Below are 23,869 nucleotides of genomic sequence, written 5' to 3' on the forward strand. Positions count from 1 at the left end.
AGCAGCTGATAGCTGAAAATCCCTCTTTGACCTTTGGAAGTGAACAAAATCCTCAATTTCACCCACATGGTGGGGGGGATAAAACAACATACCACTACTAGATTTAGCTGGTCTGTATTTGAGTGTGCTCTTACCAAAGGCTAGATTAATCTGAAAGTTGTTAACTCACTTAAAACTGGGATTATTTTGCAGAGCATCCCATAGTAGTTCTAAAGAGTTCTTTATTGCTTTGAATTATAGCCTCAACAGGTGGCCAGTGAGGCTGGGTATGAGTTGGGGGTAGTTCTTGAGGCGTGTAAGTAGTGCTGCTGTGATATTTGAGAATCTAGAATGAATGGGAACTGTTAGTACATGTTGGTGGTGGTGTTGCTTTTAAGGTTTTTAAGGTAACTTCTCAAAGTGCTACATAAGGTATAACTGAGGAGTAAAGGGCAGAATGCCTTTCGGTTTTCTTTCTCCTGTTTTTCTTTTGCTTTTGTTGGTTGTTTGTTTTTTCCTCTTTGGCCAAATATAAATGCGTAGAGGTTTACAGACAATTTGGACTGGCTGGGAATCATAGAATGGTTTGAGTTGAAAAGGACTGTTATCAGCTAGTTTCAGCCTCCCAGTTATCTGCAGGGTCACCAACCATGAGACCAGGCTGCCCTGAGAAGGAGCACGAGTGCTCATTGAAATGCCTCAGTGCAGCCTTCTGCTGCCCTGCTTCCAAGGCTTTGTACCCTCTTTGGTGCTTGTATGACCATTATCTCACAGGTTGTGTCGCTGTCACTGTGGAGTGACCATGGAGTGACATGCTGAGTTGAAGGAAGGGTTGAAAATGGGCTGAAAATGGAAAGTGGTAGGCAGGGCAAAACTTTTCTTTTTTTGCAGTGATACTAAATAAATAAATGAAATGGAGAGGTGTTTTCTGATAAATCATGGCTAAATGTGTTGCAGCAATTTTTTAGTACAGCCATTCATAATGGGAACAGCAATTCAGGACATTCTTTCACGTATTTGGTTGTGTTGTGTTGTTTTTTTTTTACCCTTAAACTCCATTTAATGTATTCACTTTTGAAGAGATTGCATATTTTCATTCTGAAAATGATTTCTCATACAAATTGCAGTGCAAGTAGTAGATGCTGAAATGGGGGAATTACATCTTTGGTTCCAATTTGGCCCATTGGCTTCAAAGGGTTTATTACTTCCAGGCTTTTGTTCTTGTGGTTTTAATCAATATTTGTTTGAAACATCATGCTTATTTTTTACATAGTAAGCAACTTACTCTAAAGAAAGAGATAAGTGTAGGAATCTTTTCTATTAAGGAATAATAAAGCAATTCTTGTATTGCTGAGTTGTAATTTCAAGTTAGTTTTACTATTCGTGTTTTCAAGGGAGAAGCATAACCAGGCAAGAAAAGCAGGATGTTTCTGCTTGGCATTTGCTACTGAATGTCGCTGAAAATACTTGTGTCTGTCCAATGTTCACACTGTGGGGGTTGAGAAAATGCCAGGTGTCAGAAGGGGGCAGGTAGGCTTTGCCCGGTGAGAAGAGGAGCATCCTGTTTGGTATGGGCACAAATGATCACGTTTGATTGAAGGCAGTAATTAGGTGGACTTGTAACAGATTTGGCTTGTGCCACTTTAAATTCTACTTTAACTTCATGCTGTTTTTCACACAGGATGTGAACTGGTTTCCTTATCTTTTTCACCCTGTCTGTATGCCGTCAGGAGATGGGCTCAGCAAATGCTTCCTGTGTGGCTTCTCATCAACTGCTGAAGCAGAGACTTCTGCGTAGATGTTGAGTTAGTGTATACATAAAGGGTATTAATCCCTTCAGGAAGGCATGCCTTCTTTAATACCTTGTTGTACATCTACACCACAAGTCCACAGTTTCCTTTGGCTCTTATATCTTGTCAGTACCACTTTGAGTTGGATTTTAAGAACTGTCAGCATGCAGATCAGGTTTGGGTGATGCTTGGCAGCAGCCCAGGCTGTGAGGCTATTGGGGCAGCCCTATGGGCAGGAAGGTCACTGAGCAGAGGAACTTCCTTGTAAATTAATGCATTCCATGTCATCTTCATCATTCAAATCCAAGCCCCTCAGGCCAAGTGTAACCCTTAACTTTCTCACTGTGATAGTATATCTTCTTTTTGTATCAATAAATGCAACGGCACTCAAAAGTTCACAGCTGTGAGCTCTCGTTTCTCTCCTTGGCTGTACTTTTACCTGGAGGTAATCTGAAGAAGAAGTAAATTTTGTGTTGCAGGCCTCTTCCTGCATCTCATCAACACTGCTTGAGAGGGTTGTGCGGCCACTAAGAAAAGCTCAGCTCATTTCTTATCTTGCTGTTCTGCAGGTGCCGAGCTCACAAACACAGTATGATTATTTAATCATATGAACAAAGTATGAAACCAACCAGAGCTGTGTAGCGCTATGTGTTTGGTTTGTGTTGCAGTATCCTGTGTTATGAAACACCTTCAGTGGTTCTCTGTGCACACTGTGGGTTTATTAGGCACCGCATCATGCAAGAATCTGAAGAGTTTGGAAAAGTCTCAGCAGGAGCAAACTTAAAGGCAAGGCTGTGCCCGCCACTGATGCATGAATCATTTTGCTTCTTGAGTCTCAGCCCATGAGACCAGAGAAAAAGAAAAATAATCCTATCGTGAAGGGGAATACAGGCAGACAGATAAAAAGTATTTGAAAGGCTACTGTGTAAATATTTATTGACAATTATCCTTTCTCTGGGGTAGGTGTCATAAATCATTTGCAACTTCTTGAGTTTATACTCAAAAAGTTTTTACTGCACCATAGTATTATCTCTTTCTGACAGGTTTAGGTTATCCAGAACTTGAACCAGCTTAAATAAAAATTAGAGAACAAGCCCTACTCCTTCACTCCCTGACTGAGCTTTTTCAGGGCAGTACAACCAATTGTTTCCTCCATTTTTGTGTATACCTTTTCAGTTTTTGTAGCACAAAAAGTCTCTCCCTTTTGTAAACCCTTTACAATGATGATGCTGTAGAAAAGACACAGGTGATGGCCAGCAGGTTGGTTTGATGTGTGCAGGGAGCTTTCTAAAGTTCAAACAGGAAACTTAGTCAGTATTTCAGAATTATAATTTGAAATATTATTGAGCCTTTTGGAAAGCAGGCTTTAAATGCTATTAGTGGCCAGCATTCTAGCTTGAGCAGTGATTTAATTTCTTGCTCATCTGTAAAGAAGCCATTTGCCTTCCTCTTGCCCTTGGGCTTTTTAATCACTATAGTTAGAGCTGAGAAAAAGCTTCGGACCCTAAATGCTGTATTTGAGTGAACAAATTGCAAGGGTAGACTGGTGAGGAGAGAAGAGAGAGAGAACAAAATCTTGGCAGAGCAAGCAGATATACTTATCAGAAAAAAATGCAGCTTCCTTATAGACTTCGGTTCTGAACAATGTGAGGTTTGATTTAGTTGATCAGCAAAGAGAGGAGGCCAAACAAAGGCCACTTTGTCATGCCTGAGTTTCAGAAATATATCCACATCACAATGGCATGCAGCACAGTTTTTCATACAGTTTTTTGGCTCAAACTGGGTTTTGGGTAGGAACAAAAGTTGGCAAAAACAGCTTCTTTACTCAGAGAAGAATAACTTCTGTTGATCAGAGATTTTTTGGAGAGATTTTTAATTAGACCAGTGCTGTGAAGGCTGCAGAGTCAAGGGAGTTCAAAACAGATATGCAAAGTACTTTACGATTCCTCATATTTTATCATCATTTCAAAGTCAGCAGGGAGCTAAGTCTCAAACTGATGCTATGGCTTAACTCTGTACAGTTGTTGTTTTATTCCTGCCAAGCTTGAGTCACTGTGGCCACCTAGCCCCTTCATGAGAGATTAAAATGATGGGAAGCTGGAATCATTTCTGCAATTATATGAGTGAATGTTTCTATTCAGGCACGGATTCCGATTTCCCTGTGCTTCCCTGTAAGAGTTTGGAATGGATAGACCATTATTTTTAATTCCACAATGAGTAGCTGTGGAGCTTGAGTAGACAAAAGTGACTGAATCCCTGGCAGTCACCGCAGGTGGGGGAGCAGCATGATAAGGTGGTCTTTAGTCTTTGCCTGGGTTCAAAGCCTAGTCCAGATTTGATGCTAAGAGCAATATCAAGTACTGAAATGTGCTGCCCGGGGAAGTGATAGATTCACCATCCCCAGAGGTATTTAAGATATGCATGGATATGACTTCTGGGGATATGGTTTAGTGACAGGACTTGGTAGGTCACCTTGGTGGTTGGAATTGATGATCTTGATGTTCTGTTTCAACCTAGGTGGTTCTGTGGTTCCATGATTGGAAGCACTGCACTTTCCATACTTCTTGCAGATATGTCCTAGACCAAACAGTGAGCTTACACCTGCAGTCTGTTGATTTGTCATCGTGCTGGCCAATATGCTCTTTCAGGAGCTAGCTTCTACTACTAGGCCTTATACCTGAGGGTTTGGGGTGGAAAGGAGGTGTCTGTAATAGAAAATAGAAATGTATTTCTGTGCAAGAGATCAGCACAGAGCCTAGGCACTGATTAAATCCATTTCAGCAACGGGATTTCTGTCATCTTCTGTTATATAAATACCCAAATGTTTCCAAGGGAGTTACAGGCTGTTTTAGAACTCCTGTGTATGTAGATTTTAGTGCAAAGCATATGGACTCACTTTTTCCAGTCACCTTTCAAGCCTGCGGACTCCCTGGGCCCATGGGCATTGTGTTCAAGACTTCTATCTTAATCCCTGTTTTGAGAGAGGAAGTGGAGCATTAGCGATGCATAAACTGACTGCATGGAGACAAGTTTTAATTCCTGTTGTACATAAAAAAACATCTGAAGGGCCGGGGGGGTAGACATGCTTGCCTTTGCAGCTGTTGGCAGCAGAGAAATGCAGCAAGACTTGATTGAAAACACCTATCTTAGCATTTTACTAACTACCTTTTTTTTTTCCCCTTTCTTGTTTCTAGGTCACAGATTCTGGATACTGGCTGTGGGATTTTTTATTATTATTATTTTGTTATTTTTGATTGGCTTTTTCTCCCTTCTTGGATGTGAGTTGAAGGCCAACAGTTGAAGTGTTGAAAACCAGTGCAGAAGGACACTCACCTTGTTTTGTTTGAACCCTTGTTTGCCGGGATACTTTCAAGCCCTCCTTCACAGTCATGTGGTCATCACAGCTGCTGTTCTTCACAATGCTCTTAACACCGTTAGCCCATGGTGAGTGAGGGATGGGGGAATGTGACTGTGGGAAGGAGAATGGAAATGAATGAAGGAAAATAGCCAAGATGTTGCCTCTTCTACCTAATGTTTGTGTTGTTTTTTTCTCAGGATCTTTATTTCTCTCCCCACTTACCACCCAGTTCTTTGCATTTATGTGCTACTGTGTGACTAATTAAGTCATGAAACAAAGAACTTTGGTCACATAAATATTTCTCTTACAAAGTTTAATTACCACGTTAAGGCTGACTTCCATCCTGATGCCCAGGCCTACTCTACTGGCTGTGTATCACTGGGATTGTCCCTCCTGGCCTCTATGTGAAAATGACTTCTTTTGTGAATGCTGTTCAGTAGGACTTTGTGTATCCCACTTTCAGCCTCAGCTCCACAGAATGAAGGATCTTCCTCACTGTCATGATACATCATGATTTCAAGCACTGCAGTGCATGTTTCCATGCACTCCTATACCCAGTGTGACCCTGAGTCTAGAAGAGCCCAAACCGGTATATCTGTCTTTAGCCTGGCACACTGTGTAACCCACCTGGCAACATGAGGTCATCAACAGTAGCACCATGCTGATGCAAGTAGGCAGTACGTGAGAGCTGAGCTAATGTTATCAGACATCACTGCTGTGCTGTGGGGATGTATTAGCTTCAGAGCCTGTGTGCAGCGCACTACTGCCTACAGTGTCCATTATGTTTTCTTAAGTGAAAAAATTTGGTCTTTTTATTAGCCATGAAAATTGAAATCTAACACATTTAATTCTTAGGGATAAGACTTCACAAAGTAAATCGCTAAATTTCTGAAGTGCAGAGGGGTTCAGGAGCTCCTGTTTTCAGTAATGGTTGCTAAATTGTGAGAGCTGAGCTTTAAACGATTTGGCTGCTCCCTGGTGCCCCAATGGAACATGAGCTCTGAGAATCCCATTTTAATTGCAGGTCTGTGGGAATGTGTTTGTAAATGAGAGGGCTCCCTTCGTGTAGCTTGTGCACCCCTGCTTTGAAAATACTCCAGTCTTCTTGTGCATAGCATCCAGTGTGTGTGTGTGCTAAGACTCAAGTGAAATTTCACAGCAAAGGAAGTTTAAAAAGGAAAAAAAAAAAACAGATTGCATGTAATTGGCTGAGTGTATCTATTTCTGGAGCATGGCCTGTCTGCTCATATCACTTATAACACCTCTGTGCACGAAGGTTATCTCTACTATTGTTCCTTAAGCAAAGCTGCTCACTATCTTGAAAATTAGAATGAATAATTAAACCGAGCAAACCAATTGGGGTGGAATGGAAAGAGCTACTAGGAAAAGGTGCTCTCCATTCTTCTCTAGCATATTTAACTGGTCAATGTTTTGTGAATCTTTAAAATTAATACTAACAGTTAAACAGTCAAACAATTTGAATATGCCTCTGGCGGTTCTGTTTTTAATTCATGGTGCCACTGCAGCTGGGAAATCCTGCATGATAGTCTCAATAAATGAAAATGTCACGAGTATTTTAAGAGTCATGTGGTGCTACCGGCGAGCAGGCACTATAGATGTAGAAATTAGGTGCCTGAAAAAATTTCAGCAGTGGTACCCTTTATGCTTTTCTACAAAGTAGGTGCCTGGGGTGGCTGCTGTGTGTTTTCTTTAACAGTCAGTAGTGGTAAATCTGACCCTTATATGTTATCTCATCCCTGTAAATCACTAGTAAGAGTGCAGTAGAGGCTTCCAGCAATTTTTGAGCTGTGGAGAGTGAAGACCTTTGCTCTCAGAATTGAATCTCTCTCTACTTCTTTTATTGACCAAGATGTGGTTACCATCTCTAAACTCTAAACTTTTTCTTGCTGCTTTTCTTGGAGGAAGTGAATGGAATATCTGATTGTTGAGGAATGGTATGTTCCTGATGCTAAGCAAAGGGAGAAAACTGCAGTATAGCCGTGTCACGTGGTAAGAGTATGTTTGGTATCAGCTTCACTGAACAGTCAAACCCATTCAGTCTCCCTTAAGGAATGAAGAACATGCATGTAACAGAGTAGTACTAGAGGTTGGAAAATAATGGGCTGGCAGCACTTCCAAAGCTTTGAAGTTGGACGCAGAATATCTGATGCTTTTAAGGTACTCTTGCTTGCTGCTTCTCACCTGTAAATGCTCACAGAAGGCTGCCTGAAGTGAATGGCTAGGCAGTATCAGTGCAGAAGTTGCTCTTGCTATAGCCTTAAGACAGTATGCATGGGTTTAAACACATACCACGACTTACCTTGCATATGAAGATTGCTTAATTTTAATTAATTTTAATTGCTTATTTTTTCCCTTCTAATAGTCCACTTTATTATACATAGAAAGCTTTTGTATTTTGTTTACCAGGACTCTAACAGGAACTCTAACAGTTCTTGTCCTTAAGTGATTATCAGAGTAGATACAAACTGCTTTTATAGTTCATGGCTCACTACATCTCTTTCGCTGTTTGAGTTTCCCAGTGCAGCCTGTTCGTCTGTAAAAGTAGTTATGTGTTGAATCTCTTAGGCTGATGATCCCATACATTTGTCGATTTATGGTTTTGTTTTGTTATGGAATGTGAATGTGTGTGTCTTTTTTAGCCAACAGTTTTCTGGGAGTATGTTGTGACTTGGGTTACAGTGAGAAGTGTGGAGTCAATAACTGTTTGACTTAAGTGATCTGGAGGATGAAAAGTAGTTTTTCAGCACACTGCCATGCTTCGCTGTTGTTGTGTTGTTCTGCAGAGATAATGAAAGAGGAACAAGCATTGAATTTTTGCAGTTTTTTGGTGATGGTGTTAATCTACTGTATCTGAAAAGCATGGTGCTGTGATGTGTCCAGATTGCTCTGAATCGTAGTTCATAAACAGATGAGCCCATGTGTACTTAAGATCAGTAGCAGAGTAGTGCATGCTTCCTTTACTGTCACTGCCCATTTTGATTGTGTAGATGGGCCAGTGCAAAGGCCCCAGGAATCCATCTTTTAAGCTCCAGCAAAGCCTGTCAACTCATCTGTTGGATTAAACCAAACCAGTTATTAAAAAACAACAATAAAAACAAGCACACACAACCTAGATAATTAGCTAAAATAAAAACAACAAAGCCAGGGAATAAAAATAAAAATCAGACCACTGACACCAGAAGCAACAACAAAACCAACCAACACACATAAAAGGCTCTGCGATATGCTGAACTTTTGCACTCCCTAATTCCCTTCTGCCCAACTGAAGGCTTTTTCTAAAGCATCCAAAAGCCTGGGCTCCCACAAAAGTTCTGCTTGGCTTGCATCCCCCCCATGTGCACCTGAGCACGCTCATCCTCTTTGCTTGCAATGTGCAGATTCCCCACAGGCATTTTCTGGAATGAGCAGCTGTTCTCATCTTCTTTAGCCTTCCTCCCCTTGACCCCAAACAGAGCAGGTTTCTCTTTAACCCACAAATGTGAGTTGTCGAAGTTCACCCGAAATGAGATAGACGTGACAGGCAGCAGCTCAGCTTGAGAGCTTGGGGAGACGTACACCTGCTCTGTCACATTGCTTTCATGCTCGTGTGACTGAGATCTGGGAATTAAAACTTCCAGGCTGCTGGACAAAAAACAAAGTACTGTAGTGATCGCTTTGAGGTGAAATGTTTTGTTTTCATCAAGTAACTTATTTTAGGATTTAGAAGAGAACTGAAGGCCTGTTGTGTCCACAGGTCTTTTCCCATCGCATTGTTTTATTTTTTTAGTTAGTTTTAGGGATTCTACTTTGTGCAGTTTCATGATGAACAGGTGCAGCATGCTGTATATCAGGATCAAACGATGACTTTCTGGGTCACTCTAGTGCTTTAGCAATCTAATCTGAAATAGAACTACCACTTCTTACTCCAAATGAAGGAATAACTCAAATTACCTGGTTTCTCTTGAGGGTCCTTACAAATGCAATAAAATCAATGGGCACAAACTATCTGCACACTTCCTCTGCTGCTAAGCTCTTTCCCTGCCAGTGATTTATGAGAGAGAGCCATCAGCTTCCAGTTTCCTGCATAGGCAAGACGCAATGTCAGTGGTGGGGATTTCAGCTTTTTTGTTTTAACACTGTTTGTTAACAAGTTACATGCTTTTCTCTCCAAGGAAAATTAGTTGTAAATCTCTTTCTCCATATAAAAATTGGGTCTGGGGGAAAGAATAGAACCATACACTTGTTCAAAGCTAAGCGGGACTGTAATGAGAAAAGTTGGGTGATAATCTAACCAATACCAATGTTTTTGCAGAACAGTTCAATAGATCTCTGACACTACTGTGGTTCTGCTGTTACAGCCTGAATAGCCACTGCAGCGGTCTTCTGATTGCGGGATAAGATGCGGGTGTAGCTGAGGTTTTTTACATAACTGTGGAGATGGAGTTAAATTCAAGCTTAAGTATTTTCAGTTTGGACAAGGTGTGCTGGGTCTCAAAGCTTGATATTCTTAGGAAGCCTCAGGCCTACTACGAGCACTTGACAACACCCAACTGGCTTGCCTACAGTTGCTGCTGACCCAACTCTGAATTTCCAAAAACCAAGTTGCCTCTGAGACTTCATTTATGCAGAGTTGTAGCATAGCTATGAAATGACCTTCCTGCATGTAGAATAGAAGCCATCTTGTCTCTCCGTAGGAGAATTAGTTCACATGGAACTGAAATAATTTGTTTACAAGGTAAAAGCAATGAATTTTTGAATCTCCGTGAGCCACTGTAGCTGAAAGGAAGAGGGCCTTGTCTGCTGTCCTTCTGTGACCCTGTGTTCCTGCTGCACCATCCCATTATTTCTAGGAGGTGCCCATGGTGAGGAATGGGTGTCTTTGCAAGGAAATGGCTCTGGAAGGTCAAACTGATCTCTCTGGGCACTAGCAGGTTGAGATGCCGAGCTGGTTTCTGTGGGAACAGTGGAAATATTTATTACTGAGCGGCACTTGTAGTTGCCTGGTGACAATGATTCTGTTAAAGCAAGCAGCATTATCTTTCTTGGGGGAATATATGATGCTAGCAAGCTGGTCCTTGGTGACAGAGTGCTGTTTAATGTGAACTGAACATTTGCTTCACTACTATTTTAATACGGTGAAAATATTGTCGCTACTTAAAATACATACTGTGTTTCTTTTATACTTGTGAAAGTGTTATGTTAGCTAGTGAATGGTGGGTAATTGCCTTTTACTACAATACTCTCTATTTAGTCAAAATGAAATACAAGAGACGTGTTTTATTAGTTGTGAAATAGCCAAGCTGACTTCCAAGCTTCTGCCTAACTTCATTGTTTTAAAAGATTAATCATCCTTGAAATATTTATAATATTTGCTATTCCTGGCAATTTGTATCACCTGCAGCAGTGCCACCTTCTCTGTAGTGGAGCAAGTGATCGGGGAAGGCTTCTCCTGATAAAAGGAGGTTGCTTTTCTCTGCCCGTACTGGCGTGCTTTCATTAGCAGCAGTGTGCTAAAATCAGGACTTAAGTTCTCCATCTGATGACTGACCAATCTATAAGCTGATAGAGGCTGAAATTCAACCTTGCAAAGACTCTGTACACTACTTAATTCCCACTTAAGCCATTAAGCGGTGCAGAGGTCTGTGTGCAGACCCACTTCACCCATGTCTAAATTTCACACTAAATAAGGAAAGAGATTTTAAGGGGATTTTCTGATAATGCTTTTTTTCCCCTCCATTTTTTTCTTCAATATTTCACAGATGTGACTGCTTGTAGCATCTTCCTGCCTTAGGGAAGGAAGCAAGATCTTTTCCTGCTCTGAGCTGCCGTTTGCAGTGCTTGATATGCACGCACCAAATCAATCTGGCTGCATGAAGTTGGAGCTACAGGATTGGGACCATAGATGAGGGCTGGTGCTAGGACCCGACTTAATGCTTAGGAGTTACCCTTTCCTGTAACCTTCTGAATATGCATGGCATGGAGCAGTATGTCTGCATTGCTCTGTGGGCAGCAGTAGGAAATGCTTTCACTCTGGAAGCCCTACCTAGTGGGGACTGGTATTGTCCTGCAGACCTGTCACCTCTGGTGCTTTAACCGTTTCCTGACAAGACTGCCTTCTGATCGCTAGTGATCAACTCTGGGCACTCTGATTTTTGTCGTGTTAATTAAGCCATAAGATGTGACAGCATGTGAAATACTGCGCAGTAATTCACGCCCAGCACATTCAGGCACTAAGATGAAGGCCAAATGGCATCTGTGCAGCTAAGTGTGAATTATTGTGCCATAATTTAATTCCCATTATATTTTACTGGGATTATAAAAGCTGTTTTTGTTAGTGAGATTCTTTAAGCAAAGTTAACTTCTAAGATATGGTACTGAAAATTTCAGCACAGTTCTTGTCACCAAGCAGGATGAGGAGCTTTGGGAGATATAGGAAGGAATTTTGTGGAATCCTGGCACCTGTAGGTTTTCAGTCATATTTTTTAGTTATTAGGCCTAAGTAATAAATGGGTGTTGTGCTGCAGACATCTTCTGTCTAAAAACTGACCTAATGCCGACTATTCATTTTGTATTAGCTGCCAAGCAGTCACTATGCAGGATGGCTACGTTTATTCATTTCTGACCTGGTCTTGATTTGATCTGGAAACCTTAGCTCACAACCGGTCTCTTAAGCCATTTAATCCCTTTCCAGTTTGGGCTATGCTAATGTGCATGTCAGAAGCTCCTGTTCCTGCTGGCACACTTGGTTTTGATCCCAGCAAGCGCTGAGTGAACAGAGGATGGCTGTCTGTGGGACAGTGGAGTGGTGGAGAAATAGAAATAGGAATGGTCAGCTTCTCTTTCCTCATAGCATACTCAGAATGGAATAGTGGAGGTGATTACTAACCCCTTCCTTGTTGGCTTCCACCTATTGCATTTCTACCTAAATAGGAGTATGGAAATCTATCTGGCTGGTTGTTGTTCTAGCTATTACTTCACTACTACTAAAATTCCTGATAAAGCTTTTCTGTGGCAAGGATGATAGGAAGTTACCTTGGGATGGAGAGAGCTTGCTCTTCTGGGCTGTGTGCGGGGTTTTGATGGATGAAGCTGTGCCAAAAGGATCTCATCCTCGGTGCTTGGAGAAGTGAGGGACCTGATCACAGTTTCACAGCCATTGTAGCTGCGCAGTGCTGGAAATGAGCCGCTCTTTTCAGCAGTGCTAACACTTGCATTGGCCAGGATTTGAAAGAACAGAAGCTTGCAGCTGTGCCACATCTTTTCTGGATGTGAGTACCACCACAGTTGGGATGTCACTCATGTTTCTTTCTCTAATAACTGCAGCTAAGCTTAAACTGTTAGAGCTGGAGAGAGGAAAAAATATTACTTGTCAGGGTGATGTGCCCTTAGTTCTCTCATCCATGTAAGCTGGGCATGGTGAAGTACTTGAAGCTGAAATGAGAAAAGAGTGAGAATGGGGAATGAATTATGGGCACCTTCATTCTCACACTTCCTCAGTTGCTGTTAACCTGCTCCCACGAGATCTGGGCAAATCTGCTGTTTTCCTCTTCTAGAAAGAACACCTTTGGCCCAGCACGAATAGCAAACAGAAGCTCTTTATTGCAACTGAAACTGTCGATTCCCTAGAAGAAATCTTTAACATCCATTTTATCAGCTCTGCAGTCATGTGAAGTGAATTCTGGAGCCATCTGATGCTTATTACCCGAGGGTGCACTCGCTGGTGTTCAGTTGGTTCCATTAGTAATCACAATTTTTTGAATTGGTTATGTTGGTTGGTAATGTGGTTTCATTTGAATTTGGAAGAGATTTCCTGCTGCTCAATGAGCAGCTCATCTGGGAGAGACACTCTGGGAAGGAATGAAAAACATGTCAGAGTTCAGAAGCTTTTCCCCACTTGGAATTCCCCCAGTTTCCAGGAAACTGTTGGTGCTGGCAGAACCATCTCTTTCCTTCGTGGATCTACTCCAAGCTGGGGGAAGTTCAGTGGGTTTTCAGCCAGCACCACACAGCTGTTGTAGTCTGCCTATCATGAAGTGTGTAGGACTGGGTTAAGGAGCTTGTAGTCAGTGCAATATCAAATGGCAGACCTTAAACTCAAGGGTTTGTAGGCAAAGCAATAAAGCAATATCCTTTTTTTTTATTTCCTATTTTTTTTATTTCCTTGAGCTTTGCCATGTTGTGCTGCACTCTGAAGTGGATATTGGGCTCCTTGTTATGAATCTTGAGCTGTGAGTTTCAGATTTTAAGATTGATGCTAAAATGGTGCTAAAAATACTCTCAGGTCAGTCTAAGCGTTAGAGTGGTTGGGCAGAATAAGAAGTATGAGATAGATGTATGTAATTTGAATACTGCCCCTCCCTCACATGCCCTAATCTGTAGAAACTGGAGTGCCTGAAGGACTGCAGAAGCACTGTCAGATTGTCCCTTTTTCTGAAATTTCCAGAGCTGTATTCAAGTGGCATATTAACACAGAGGTTTTAAGGCTTGATTCAAACCCATGCAAGTTGTCAAAGACACACTTTACTCTTCTGGTGAAAGTACGGCTTGTCTTTGTGAGACAGATCTGTGGCCAAGTCTTACTTTTTGCTTAAAACTGTATCTTCTGGCATATATTATTTGTAGCATGCATTATGGAAGAATACCTACTTGGAATAGCTATAGGAAAATCCAGGTCATAGAACTTACTTTTGGGTACTGTGTGTGTATTTGTGCTTTTATATTTTTTTTTCATACTATGTGTACAAATAAACCTATAAAGAGGTGTTCCTTCTAAACTTGGATTAAAGGAAGGTGTCCTTAACAAACCTTTATTTTGTTTACGTGGCCTGAAATCCAGTCCTTCACTAACACTGAAATTTGTAATCTTATAGGCATGTGCACTTAAAAATCTTTACTATTAGTCCTCTGAATTCCCCCAGAGTAACATCTAAGAAATCTAATAATGTTCGGTTGTTTTGCTTAATTTGATTGGGAAAAATAAATAAATAAATGGGCCTGTTGATCAGAAGCCAAAAACATAATGACTTCGTATCGTCAGCAGACACCTGTGAGTCTGCAAGCCCTGCTGATGGGAGTGCTTGGAAGCCATGCATTACAGTATCAGACAGCCATCAAAAAATAATGTACTTGCCTAACTTTCTGCCTATGACAACAGCAGCCACCATGAGGACCTGGAAGCATGTCTGTACTTTCCGATAGCTCCAGTCTTTATGTCAGAGAATGCCTGAATTCACAGGAGTCTTGAATTAAAGGGGAGGAGGAGTAGTAAGATGGAGGCGGTGAGGAGCAAAATGGATGAACTCATTTGTTGCTTGGTGTCCTTGGGGAACAGCATCAAAAATGGAGGCAGGGATCTCGGTTAGAAGAAACCTGAATGATTTAGGCGGTCTTGCTATATGCCATGATTTGTAGCAGTGCCAAAAGCTTCCTAGCAGGCTTCTGGAGGCAGGGCTAGTCTATTCTGATGTCTGGCTGGATGTGGATTGATGCTCTGTGCTCTGTCCGCCCCAGTAGTGCTTGGTGTCCTCATTCACATATATAACGTCTGAGCTCTTCCTGCCCATTTCTCAGTATGGTATTTAATTGTGGTCTTTCTCCTCTTAACCAGCCAACAGATCTCACAAAGCACAGTAACATAATTATTTGGGGTCTGTACCGATTAGCTTTGCATCTTGAAGCTATGCAGACTTTCAGCCCTGGAACATCTGGTGACAGCCTTGTTTCTTGGGGCCCTATCCCTTGTAGAAATACAGACTCTTTCTTTTGGGATAGTAAATATGTGACAGATGTGAAATGCTCCAGTTCTTGGGGGAGTGCTGACATGGTGAACTTCATTATCCCTCGTTGTCCAGTTGGCAAAATGCAATCAAGAATAACTTTTAAGGAGAGCCGGCATATCCAATAACACTCTGGAACACTACGGCATGAAAAGCTTAAAGAGGAACAAGCTTAGGGCACGAGAAAGTTGATACAAGGAGATGGGATCAGTCTAGCTAGCACTCATAAAAATGCAGTGCATTAAAAAGCGTAAACTTTGAAGCTGGTGAGAGCAGTGAGGCACAGACCTCTATGAAAGCAAGACTTGTAGCTAGGTTAGATGCCAAGCCTGTTTTAGTACACTTCACCACAGCTTGTGATTTTGATGATTTGCACTGGGATATGGCAATCTGAAAATCTCACTAAGGTGGTAACTGCAGAGCTGTCAAGCGTTCCTTAGTTTTTCTAAATATATTCATTGGTGGTTATACAGTAACAATGCTTAACCCAGCATATGAGTGTATGAGGCAAAACACACAGAGATGAATAGTAGCCAGATACATCGTTTGGAGGGTTGTTCATGATATCCAGAGCCGTGCAGAAATGTTACAGCAAATGTGTATTCATTCTGGGGAAGCGTGGGGGAATATTTGTTTAGAAAGCTGAATAGGTGGCTTTGACAACATACAGAATCTATTTAGATGCAGAGTTTGCTGAGATGTCTCTGGTGAGTCACAGATCCCGCAGCTTCCTGTGGGTGTTTCCTTCTCCTGGTCGGGGTCCTTGTTTGAAATGTGTTTCCCCGAGGTGACTGTGTTCCTTCTGCAGGTCCAGAGAGGAGGAGTGGGATGCAGCCAATACGTGGGGTGGATTGATTGGGAAGATATTAGAGCAGTTACAGTACTATGTACTCTATGTGTGACCTCAAAATTAACTAGGAGGTGGTGTGCAAATCAAATGTCTTGCTAAAATCTTAAACGTGATCTCCACGTCTGTGGCTAATCTTTTGGACCTGATCCTTTTCAATAAGCCGTGGATACGAAAGTTGTGTATGCAGGCACTGAACATTCCTCCATTCCTGAGCCGAGATTTTGATCAAGTTCAGCTTTCAGTTGAGGAGATGATAGAGTTCAAAGGAACGTTTAGGACAAAAACATGTGAAGAAAGTGAATCAACTATGAATGCTGTGTGCTTTACGCCAGTAAAATGGTTCTTTTGTGTAGCTGGGTGAAGAACTTTTCTCATGATAAAGATCCTTAAACAACTTATAGAAATTATAATCAACTTTCCTATTCTCTCCCTCACTTTCATGCCCTTCCTGCTTCTGAGACAAGGAGCGAGGAACCACCCCCTTAAAATACTAAACCCAGAAGATCATTTGGTCTGCTGGGAACTGTGACCGTTCCTCAGAGACTGTCTCCAGGGTAACTTTGTTTGTAAGGTCCCGGGGGGGGGTGCTGCCCTTCAGGTTTTGTTCTGAGAAACAAAGCTTTTGCCTTTTTGCCGTCAAATACATTGCATTATAATGCTTTGGATATATTTGAGTACTCATTTGAACCCTGTAGAATGCACGAGACTGTCATGCCAAAGCAGGGCAGGATTGAATAGGTGTCAACGGGATGTCTAGCAAATGTAACCGCTTATCTATTAAAATAGACGTTCAGCGAAGGGAGCTATTGGCTCGAATGCAGAAGTATCTGGTTTAAATGCACACTCTTTGTTTCAAGAACTCTGCTCTTCAGAATGTTCTTTCTCTTCACATTGTTCCTTGCTGAGTATTAATTGATGACCAGTTAACTAATTGACTCCCTTTCAAATTCAGAGCTGCAGTAAATAATTTATTACACCAGCAGCCCTGGCTGAAATTATTGGCATAGCACAAGCAATCCATTCCTTTAGCAAGAAGAAAGGGAAGTAAGAGAGCTTTTCTATTTTTTTTTTCTTGCAACTTTAATGCAGGTTATACATCAGTATTGGGAAACTCTTTCCTTCATATCACTGTGTCCAGTGCAAAAAGACCTGAAATGTCAGAAATCTTTTCTGTCCCTGTATTTCTGAGAGGGCACCCGGAGAGGTTTCTGTGGTGGCCCTTAGGGGAGGTGCAATTTCAACAAGCTTTGTCATTCTGAAAACATCCTGTTTCTTGGGTAGAAGAATCAATAGAGTTTGGTTTCTTACTTTGAATTCTTTGGTGGATAGCCTAGGAGGATCTGTCTGCACTGTTTGCTCATGTCCATGAAACTTGCAGAAATCAAATTATGTATATGCCTTCTGTCCTTTTTGCCAGATTGGATTTCAAATGGACAGCGGGCTAAAAATGATTAGGGGTGCACTGACCAACAGATGCGATCTGCAGGCTCACATTAGCTTCAGTATCCTTGTAGCAAGAGCCAAAACAAGTTCAGAAAACAACAAATGAAGCTGAACCCTCATTCCTTCAGTTGATAACTGCCTGCTGCTTCCTTGTGAGGACAGCAACTGCTGGCCCCTCACCTTCATCCTCTCTGCACTACAAATCTGACCCACTACAAGTAGGGGTCACAGTCCTCTGTAACTCTGAATGTCACAAGTAAACCTGGAGGGCAACATGGGCTGTTAGTGTAGCTGTGCAGTCTCATTCTAGCAGTACAGACACCGTATGCAGTCACATGGTTTACTTGAAAATTACAGCCTTAGTTATACAGAGTGAGCTGCTGCTTGTATGTAATCTGTCAGCAGCACTCATGGCCGAGCAGAACAAGGATGCAGTGGTTAAAGGTGGGGGTCTACAGGAGGCAGATGTTACGGCACTGGTGAAGTTATGTGACCATGCTGTTGTAATGAAACCCTATAGGATGCTATTACATATATGGCTTCATTTTCCCAAAGCTTCTGGACTTGACACCAGTTTCCTTAATTTGACACCTCTTTGTTCAAACAGAATATCAAAATGGCACTTAAATTGCACTCTGAGTGAAGAGCTTAATAATAACCGTGCAGTGTAATGTGTTTAAATTAAAGCTCAGTGTTGTTTCAGTCTGGGGTTTCAGATTTAACTTTCAAATGCTTTTCATCTCCGTATTACAAATTTGACAGATGCCTTTTATTGGTAGTAGGTTGTAAAGACTATTTTCATTTACCTGACCTAAAGGACACAGAGTTTATTTGCATTTGGGCGGACACTTGTGGCACAGCAAATTAGCAATAAATGGATACTTCATTTCTTGTGTTTTGCAAAAATTAATTCCTCCCAGGCTTTGAATTTATTTTGCTTTTAAATACCATAATGTGTTTATACAGAGTTTTTTTGTTTTTTTTTCCTGAGTGAAATCTTATTTTCTTGTCAAGAAATCACATGGAAATTTGCACAGACTAATTGACAAAACTCAATAAAATCTCATAACCTAGAAACAGAATAATGTTTTTTGAGAGTGCTTTGTGTACTTTATGGAACGTAATTTCAGTCCTTTAAATTTCAGCACGTAGAATGTGTTGATGCTGATTTCCAGTGAAGATGCTCTGTGTGCTCTGTACCTTACGGGTACGCTCATTGCTGCTTGTATTTATATTATGTGCCTTCATCCTACTGCTTTAATTTTATTTCTGCTACTAATGCAAGTTTATGCTTGTGTAGACAGTGATGAAAACTATGGAAGTGGTAAAATCCAAGTGTCCTTGGCTTAGGGAATTGCTGGGCTGCTACAAGTGTCAAGTTTTAGAAGCTATAGTCTGTTGGCTCAGTAATTGTGGACCATCTAGCATAACGTCTTTGCAAGCTAGCGACTGTCTCAGTACATCTCATTTTTCATTTCATTTCATCTCCTTATGCCAACATCTATTCCTATCTGTCATTTGTTACTATTTCCATCTGCTTCGTGGTGGTGGTGTGATCACTATTTTGTCTTCCCTGCAAACATTGCTTTGTTAGATTTTCTGGATGCTCTGGTTCCCACTTGATGGCTTCATATGAGGCTTCTGTGCAATTGCATCTGAAATGTAGGCAGCTCTCCTTTTTTGGAAGCAGTGTAGTATTTTTACATGGTGTGTAGTGAAATTGAGGTGTCTTGTAGATGCAAGTAGTGTTTCAGTAGGAAAAAGCAGCAGAGTAAAGAATATGAAGAGGGTACAGGCATCTGTGTGTCTTAACGCTCGTAGCACAGGGTAATTTTCACAACAGTGCCTTCAACTGCAATCTCTCCCAAAGGTCACTTAGCTTAGACTGCTGTGAGATTGAACCGAGAAATTGCTGCAGTGATTATTTAACTCTGCCTTTGGGGCTGCTGGTCAGCAGCAGTACCACCAGTGGGTGCTGTGCTGTGCCAACATCAGTGTTATGGAATGGTATGTGAAGAAGAGCAGCAGCTGGTCTTGGTGCATCTAGGTAGAGATGGGAGAAATGCGTGGTGCTGGAGATATGCTTCCCCCTGGGAGCTGAGGTAAAACCACCAAATCTCACCTTGCTGTTTATTGCACCGCAATGCTTGCTGAAGTCAAAGCTAACAGCTGCTTCCCTCCCACTTCTGTGGAGAATGAGCTTTGGGTAAGTCCAGGAAAAACATCCAGGAAAAATGTTTGCTTTATGTGAATTCTATCCTTAATCACTCTTATTAACTATATTTCCCTAGTTTTGGACCAGTTATTTTAATAATAAGCAGGGTCATTGTCAGAAACAGCGTATGCACTTAGATCCCTGCGAAGATGCAAATAATTTCTGAAACTCTTGACATTAAAGGCACTATATAAAAACGCTGGAAACTTTCACAGAGGGGGGAATAATTCACTTGACTCACGATTTAACTTAAAAAAAGAAAAAAGATTTCCTATTTTGAGGTTTGACATTTTTCCTATTGCAGCGTGATTTTTTTTCCCCACCAGAGCCAGCTGTTGGCTGTTTTGGTGGAGACATATTCAGTGTGTGCTTGTTAAGAAAACTCTGTATCATTGTGAGCCTCTTGGAAACTTCTTACGCTTCATTTGCCCTCTTTGGATGGAGAAAAACAAACCCACATGAAAAATGTGACTTTTTCTTTCTTTCTTTATTTTTTTTGAAGACCAGGCAAGAAACTGGAGCACTAGAGTAAGAAAAATAGTTTTCTTTCATATCCTTGGGAGTGGGGGATCAATTTCCTAAGGTGAAACTTCTAACAAAAAGAAAACCTATTGACCAAAACCACCATCGTGAGTGCAAACAAAATGTTGTACTCATCCTTTTTAGATTTTTTTAAAAATAATGTTCTCTTATGTTATTTCAAAATAAAATTATAGGAGGTACTTAATAACTTTAGAAAGTCTTTAATCACTTGTTATGCTGAAAAAGCTTGTCTTCTAAGCTCTAAGTTTCTTTCCAATCCAAACCATTCTATGTCTCTGTGATCACCTTCAATGCGGTGATGTGAGCCTTTTAAAAACATTATGTAAAGTTGCTGTTCAGAAGAGTTTGGCTTAGCTGACCCAAAATAGTAAAGTATGTGTATGAAGCTGTCTATTGTGTGAAGCTTGGTTATGTTTTCCTGCTTGCTTTGTGTGAAGCCTGTGCTTATCTGACTCTAACATGGTAAAAGTTAGTTTGTGTGCTAAGCTGGACTTTGTGCTCTGCTCAGTGGAGGTGGATGTAATTCACAAAGGAGAGGCTGCTTGCACCATCTCAAACCCATGCTTTGAGCTGTTGTCTGCTTTGTCATTCAGAATTGCTGCTGGTACACACAGAGAAACGTGAACTGAGCAGGGGGCTGGGCAAGTGGTGAACTTGGTGAGAGATCACAACGTTTTAAACCAAATGAGAACAAAATGAAGTTGTCTGTCTTAGGAGGGCAAGGCAAATGCTTTCAAATTTGGTCACAAATGCAGTTCTGACATACGCAATGCTTGAGGAGAGCAATCAGCAGATGTGCACTGTGGGATGACTTTTTTCATTAGTGCATATCTGAATGCAGAATTATGTATCTGTAACTAGGTTTCTCGGTCATGCAAAATATCATTATACTCTAGAATAGACTTCCAAAGGGTGGGGCAGCATGGTGCTATCAAAGGTCTTGTCCCTGTAGGTGTTTAAGACAGGTTTGATGGGGCCCTGGGCAACTTTGTCTAGTGGTTGGCAATTTTGTCTGTATCAGGGGAGTTTGAATTTGGTGATCCTTGAGATCCCTTTCAACTCAGGACTTTCTGTGCTTCTATGAAATGCCAGTTCTCAGTGCTAACTCACACATAGTGATGTGTGGAAACAAACTCTATAGCCTTCAGTAGGAAGAAAAGGTACAAAACCACCTTCATACGTACATCGCCTCTGAGGGGAGGTGCAAGAAAGGTAGAGAAGTGATGTGTGTGTGTATGTTTGTCAACATAGATGTCTCTAGAAGTCTACTATTAATTAGAAAAAGTGTTCTACTACAAATTATGAAAATTAACAGGAGACTGATTTCAGTTACACTCATTTGCTCTCATTAACACTTTAGCATAATGCACACTTCAGTCAAATAAAGAATGGAACCTTTTTTGTGTCTTTTGAGAGTGCCTCAAAAAAGGCCTTGATTTTTCCTCTACTTTTAGCCTAATTAAAAGTGATGATTAAAACATGCAAGTCCCTTAAGATGACTGTGCTAAAGTGAATTTTTTTATAAGCTGAATTCTGTTTAACGTTCAGGCTAAAACTGTCTGAAAATGGAATCACAGCATCTCATTATGTTTTGTATTTAAACATAAGTAATTAACATCAACACCACCACTGATTGTGGATATTGCTTCACTGTGAAAGATTACACAGTTACTGGAATCACATATGAATGAATGTTCAGAAAGGCACACACACTTGAATCTCTGATACCAAGTGACAGATAAATATCTGATATCAAGTAAAGTACAGGAACTGGTCAGACCTGCCCGTGTCCCTGCCATGCATTTTGCACACAGCATAAAGCTCAGGTTCCCATCTTTGCTAAGTTGCATCAGTGACAGAAAGGAAGGGACTGCAGTGGTAGATGTCTGGTGTAGTGTCTTTGGATTTTGGTGACTAGACCTTGTGCTTCTTCAGGCTTAAGGCCACTGTACCTCTGCTGGCTGGATTGCAGCCGTCCTTACATGCTATTTGAGGCATGGCATGTTCTGATTGAGCAGTGTTTCTGTTGCGCCTCTCCTTTTTCAGACACAGATTATTTGTTGTTGCTGTGTGAAAATGCAGTCTTGCTGTTGTCTCTCTCTTTTTTTTTTTTTTTTTTTTTTTTCCCCTGACAATTAAGAGCAAAGGTTTGGTAAGAGAAGCTGAAACATCAGGATGAAGGGGACTGCTCACATGGTGACCTTTCTTCTGGGTTACCTCCAGGGCTGTGCAGACAGCTCTCCCTGTGCACAACATCTATGGAGTTGCATGTGAAGGTTGCTGGGAAGCAGACAGGCCAGCTTGTATGCTTTCCTCCTTGCTGGCAGCGTGGCATGCTGCAGAAGTCTTAGGATTCAGCTCTTGGTGATAGGTTCCTGACCTGGGGCTGTTGTACAGTGAAAAAACGTATCTGAAAGCCCTGCGCTAGCACTCCTGCCTTTCATGTGCTGCTGTCATATTATGTGAGATTAAGGGCTCTGTTTGGTTGTCACACTTACGGTGCATGATTTGATCTGATTTGATTTTGGTTAGTGATTTAGACAAGCTGTATCACGTGGCTTGTGGATTCAGGAGGCCAGGCAGAGCTCAGGCCTGTGAGGTGCTATAAAGCATTCTTTGCCAGAAGCAGAGTAACCTCATTGCTGCATGGCTTGTATAGGATGGGAGCTGTGGGCAGCAGGAGTCTCGCAAGATCGGGATGTGAGGATTACAGCCATTATTCCAAATTTTTGAGGCATTGCTCTGGGTCACATTACCTGCTTGTGATGGGAGACGTGGGTATAGTTTGTGCTTTAGGACGTAGAGACAAATACTAACTCTGTTAGCATTTCATAAAAGCTGTTGCAAATCATTTCCTGTAAGAAATATGTGTGCAAGAAGCTCATGCCAGGGTGTGTGCAGTGGGCTGGTGGACAGCCTGGAGTCCCCAGCACCTCTAGTGATGTGCGAGGAGCTGTACTGAACCTGGTCAACAAAACTAGTGCTTTACCCACATCAGTTTATGCAAAGAGTTTACCAGGGGAATGAAACCTTAACTCTTCTGTCTGCTTTATGTGTGAAGTTGTTTAAAGGATTTTAAATAACAGGATCTGCTGAAAATGATTCTCATGTATAAACAGCATATAAATGCTACAGACTTGAGGCTGCTTTACTATGACTGAGTAGAAACTGTGTTCAACCAAACCCTCTGCAGTGTGTCTCACAGATCCTTTACTCGATGGAATATCTCACTTTTCAAGCAGCAGTGACCGGATCTCCCCTTTCTCTAAGGCAACCAAGAGTGGGTTGCACCAACCCTATTCTGTGTGGCTCAGCTTACCCTGGCAAAAGAAGCATTCCAACACTTGGTGGTGTTGCAGGGGCCCAGTGTGCTTTGCTCGCTCCCACGAAATGCACTGCAGTGACTGGGGGGCCTGGGCGCAGGTGAATCTTGCAATTTATTCCACCATAGGGAGCAATGCCTACTGCCTGTGTGAGCAGTGCTGTCCAGAAGCTGTGCCCTGCAGCTTCTTCAGGGCCCTGGGGACAGATGACTGCATCTTGTGGCACTGAACCAAAACCCCTGAAGGAAATGAGGAAGCATGATCTGGAGAGCAGCTGGTCTCCCGTGTCTTGTCTCCCACAGAGCTACAAATGCCATGGCATCCCTCCCTCCAAGGGATACCCTCTGGTGAGGCTCGGTCCCATTTGGGGTGAGCAGCAGAACTGTCAGTGCAGCATAGCTCCTGCTGCCTTCCACGTTGGCATACCTGGATTGGGTGCACAGATGAATTTGCTGAGGGCTTCTGTGAAAATCTCAGGTTGCTGTTTAAATAGCTGGTGTTGTTCTGTGGTGCGGCCGCGGGGGAGTACGGGGTAGGTGATAGGATAAGAGGAATGAAAGTACTAACAGGAGAATGTTTGTATAGAGATGTA

At 41.8% G+C, this 23,869-nt stretch overlaps 1 protein-coding gene across 41 annotated transcripts in view; it reads left to right on the forward strand.

Moving 5' to 3' along the window:
- The window catches only part of ADGRL3 (adhesion G protein-coupled receptor L3), a 475,677-nt gene that overhangs the window by 165,305 nt on the left and 286,503 nt on the right, over nucleotides 1-23,869 (forward strand). For 39 of the 41 annotated variants that reach the window (XM_085545165.1, XM_085545173.1, XM_085545186.1 and 36 more), the window contains one exon: nucleotides 4,964-5,213. The exons of the other annotated variants lie outside the window; for them this stretch is intronic. In XM_085545165.1, coding sequence (XP_085401291.1) covers nucleotides 5,159-5,213 — 55 coding nt within the window. In that variant the 5' untranslated portion in view covers nucleotides 4,964-5,158. The remainder of the gene's footprint in view (nucleotides 1-4,963; nucleotides 5,214-23,869) is intronic. 41 annotated transcript variants of the gene reach the window in all.

Source organism: Coturnix japonica, chromosome 4 (genome assembly GCF_054131305.1).
Source record: "Coturnix japonica strain WE chromosome 4, WE-NBRP24, whole genome shotgun sequence".
NCBI lineage: Eukaryota > Metazoa > Chordata > Aves > Galliformes > Phasianidae > Coturnix > Coturnix japonica.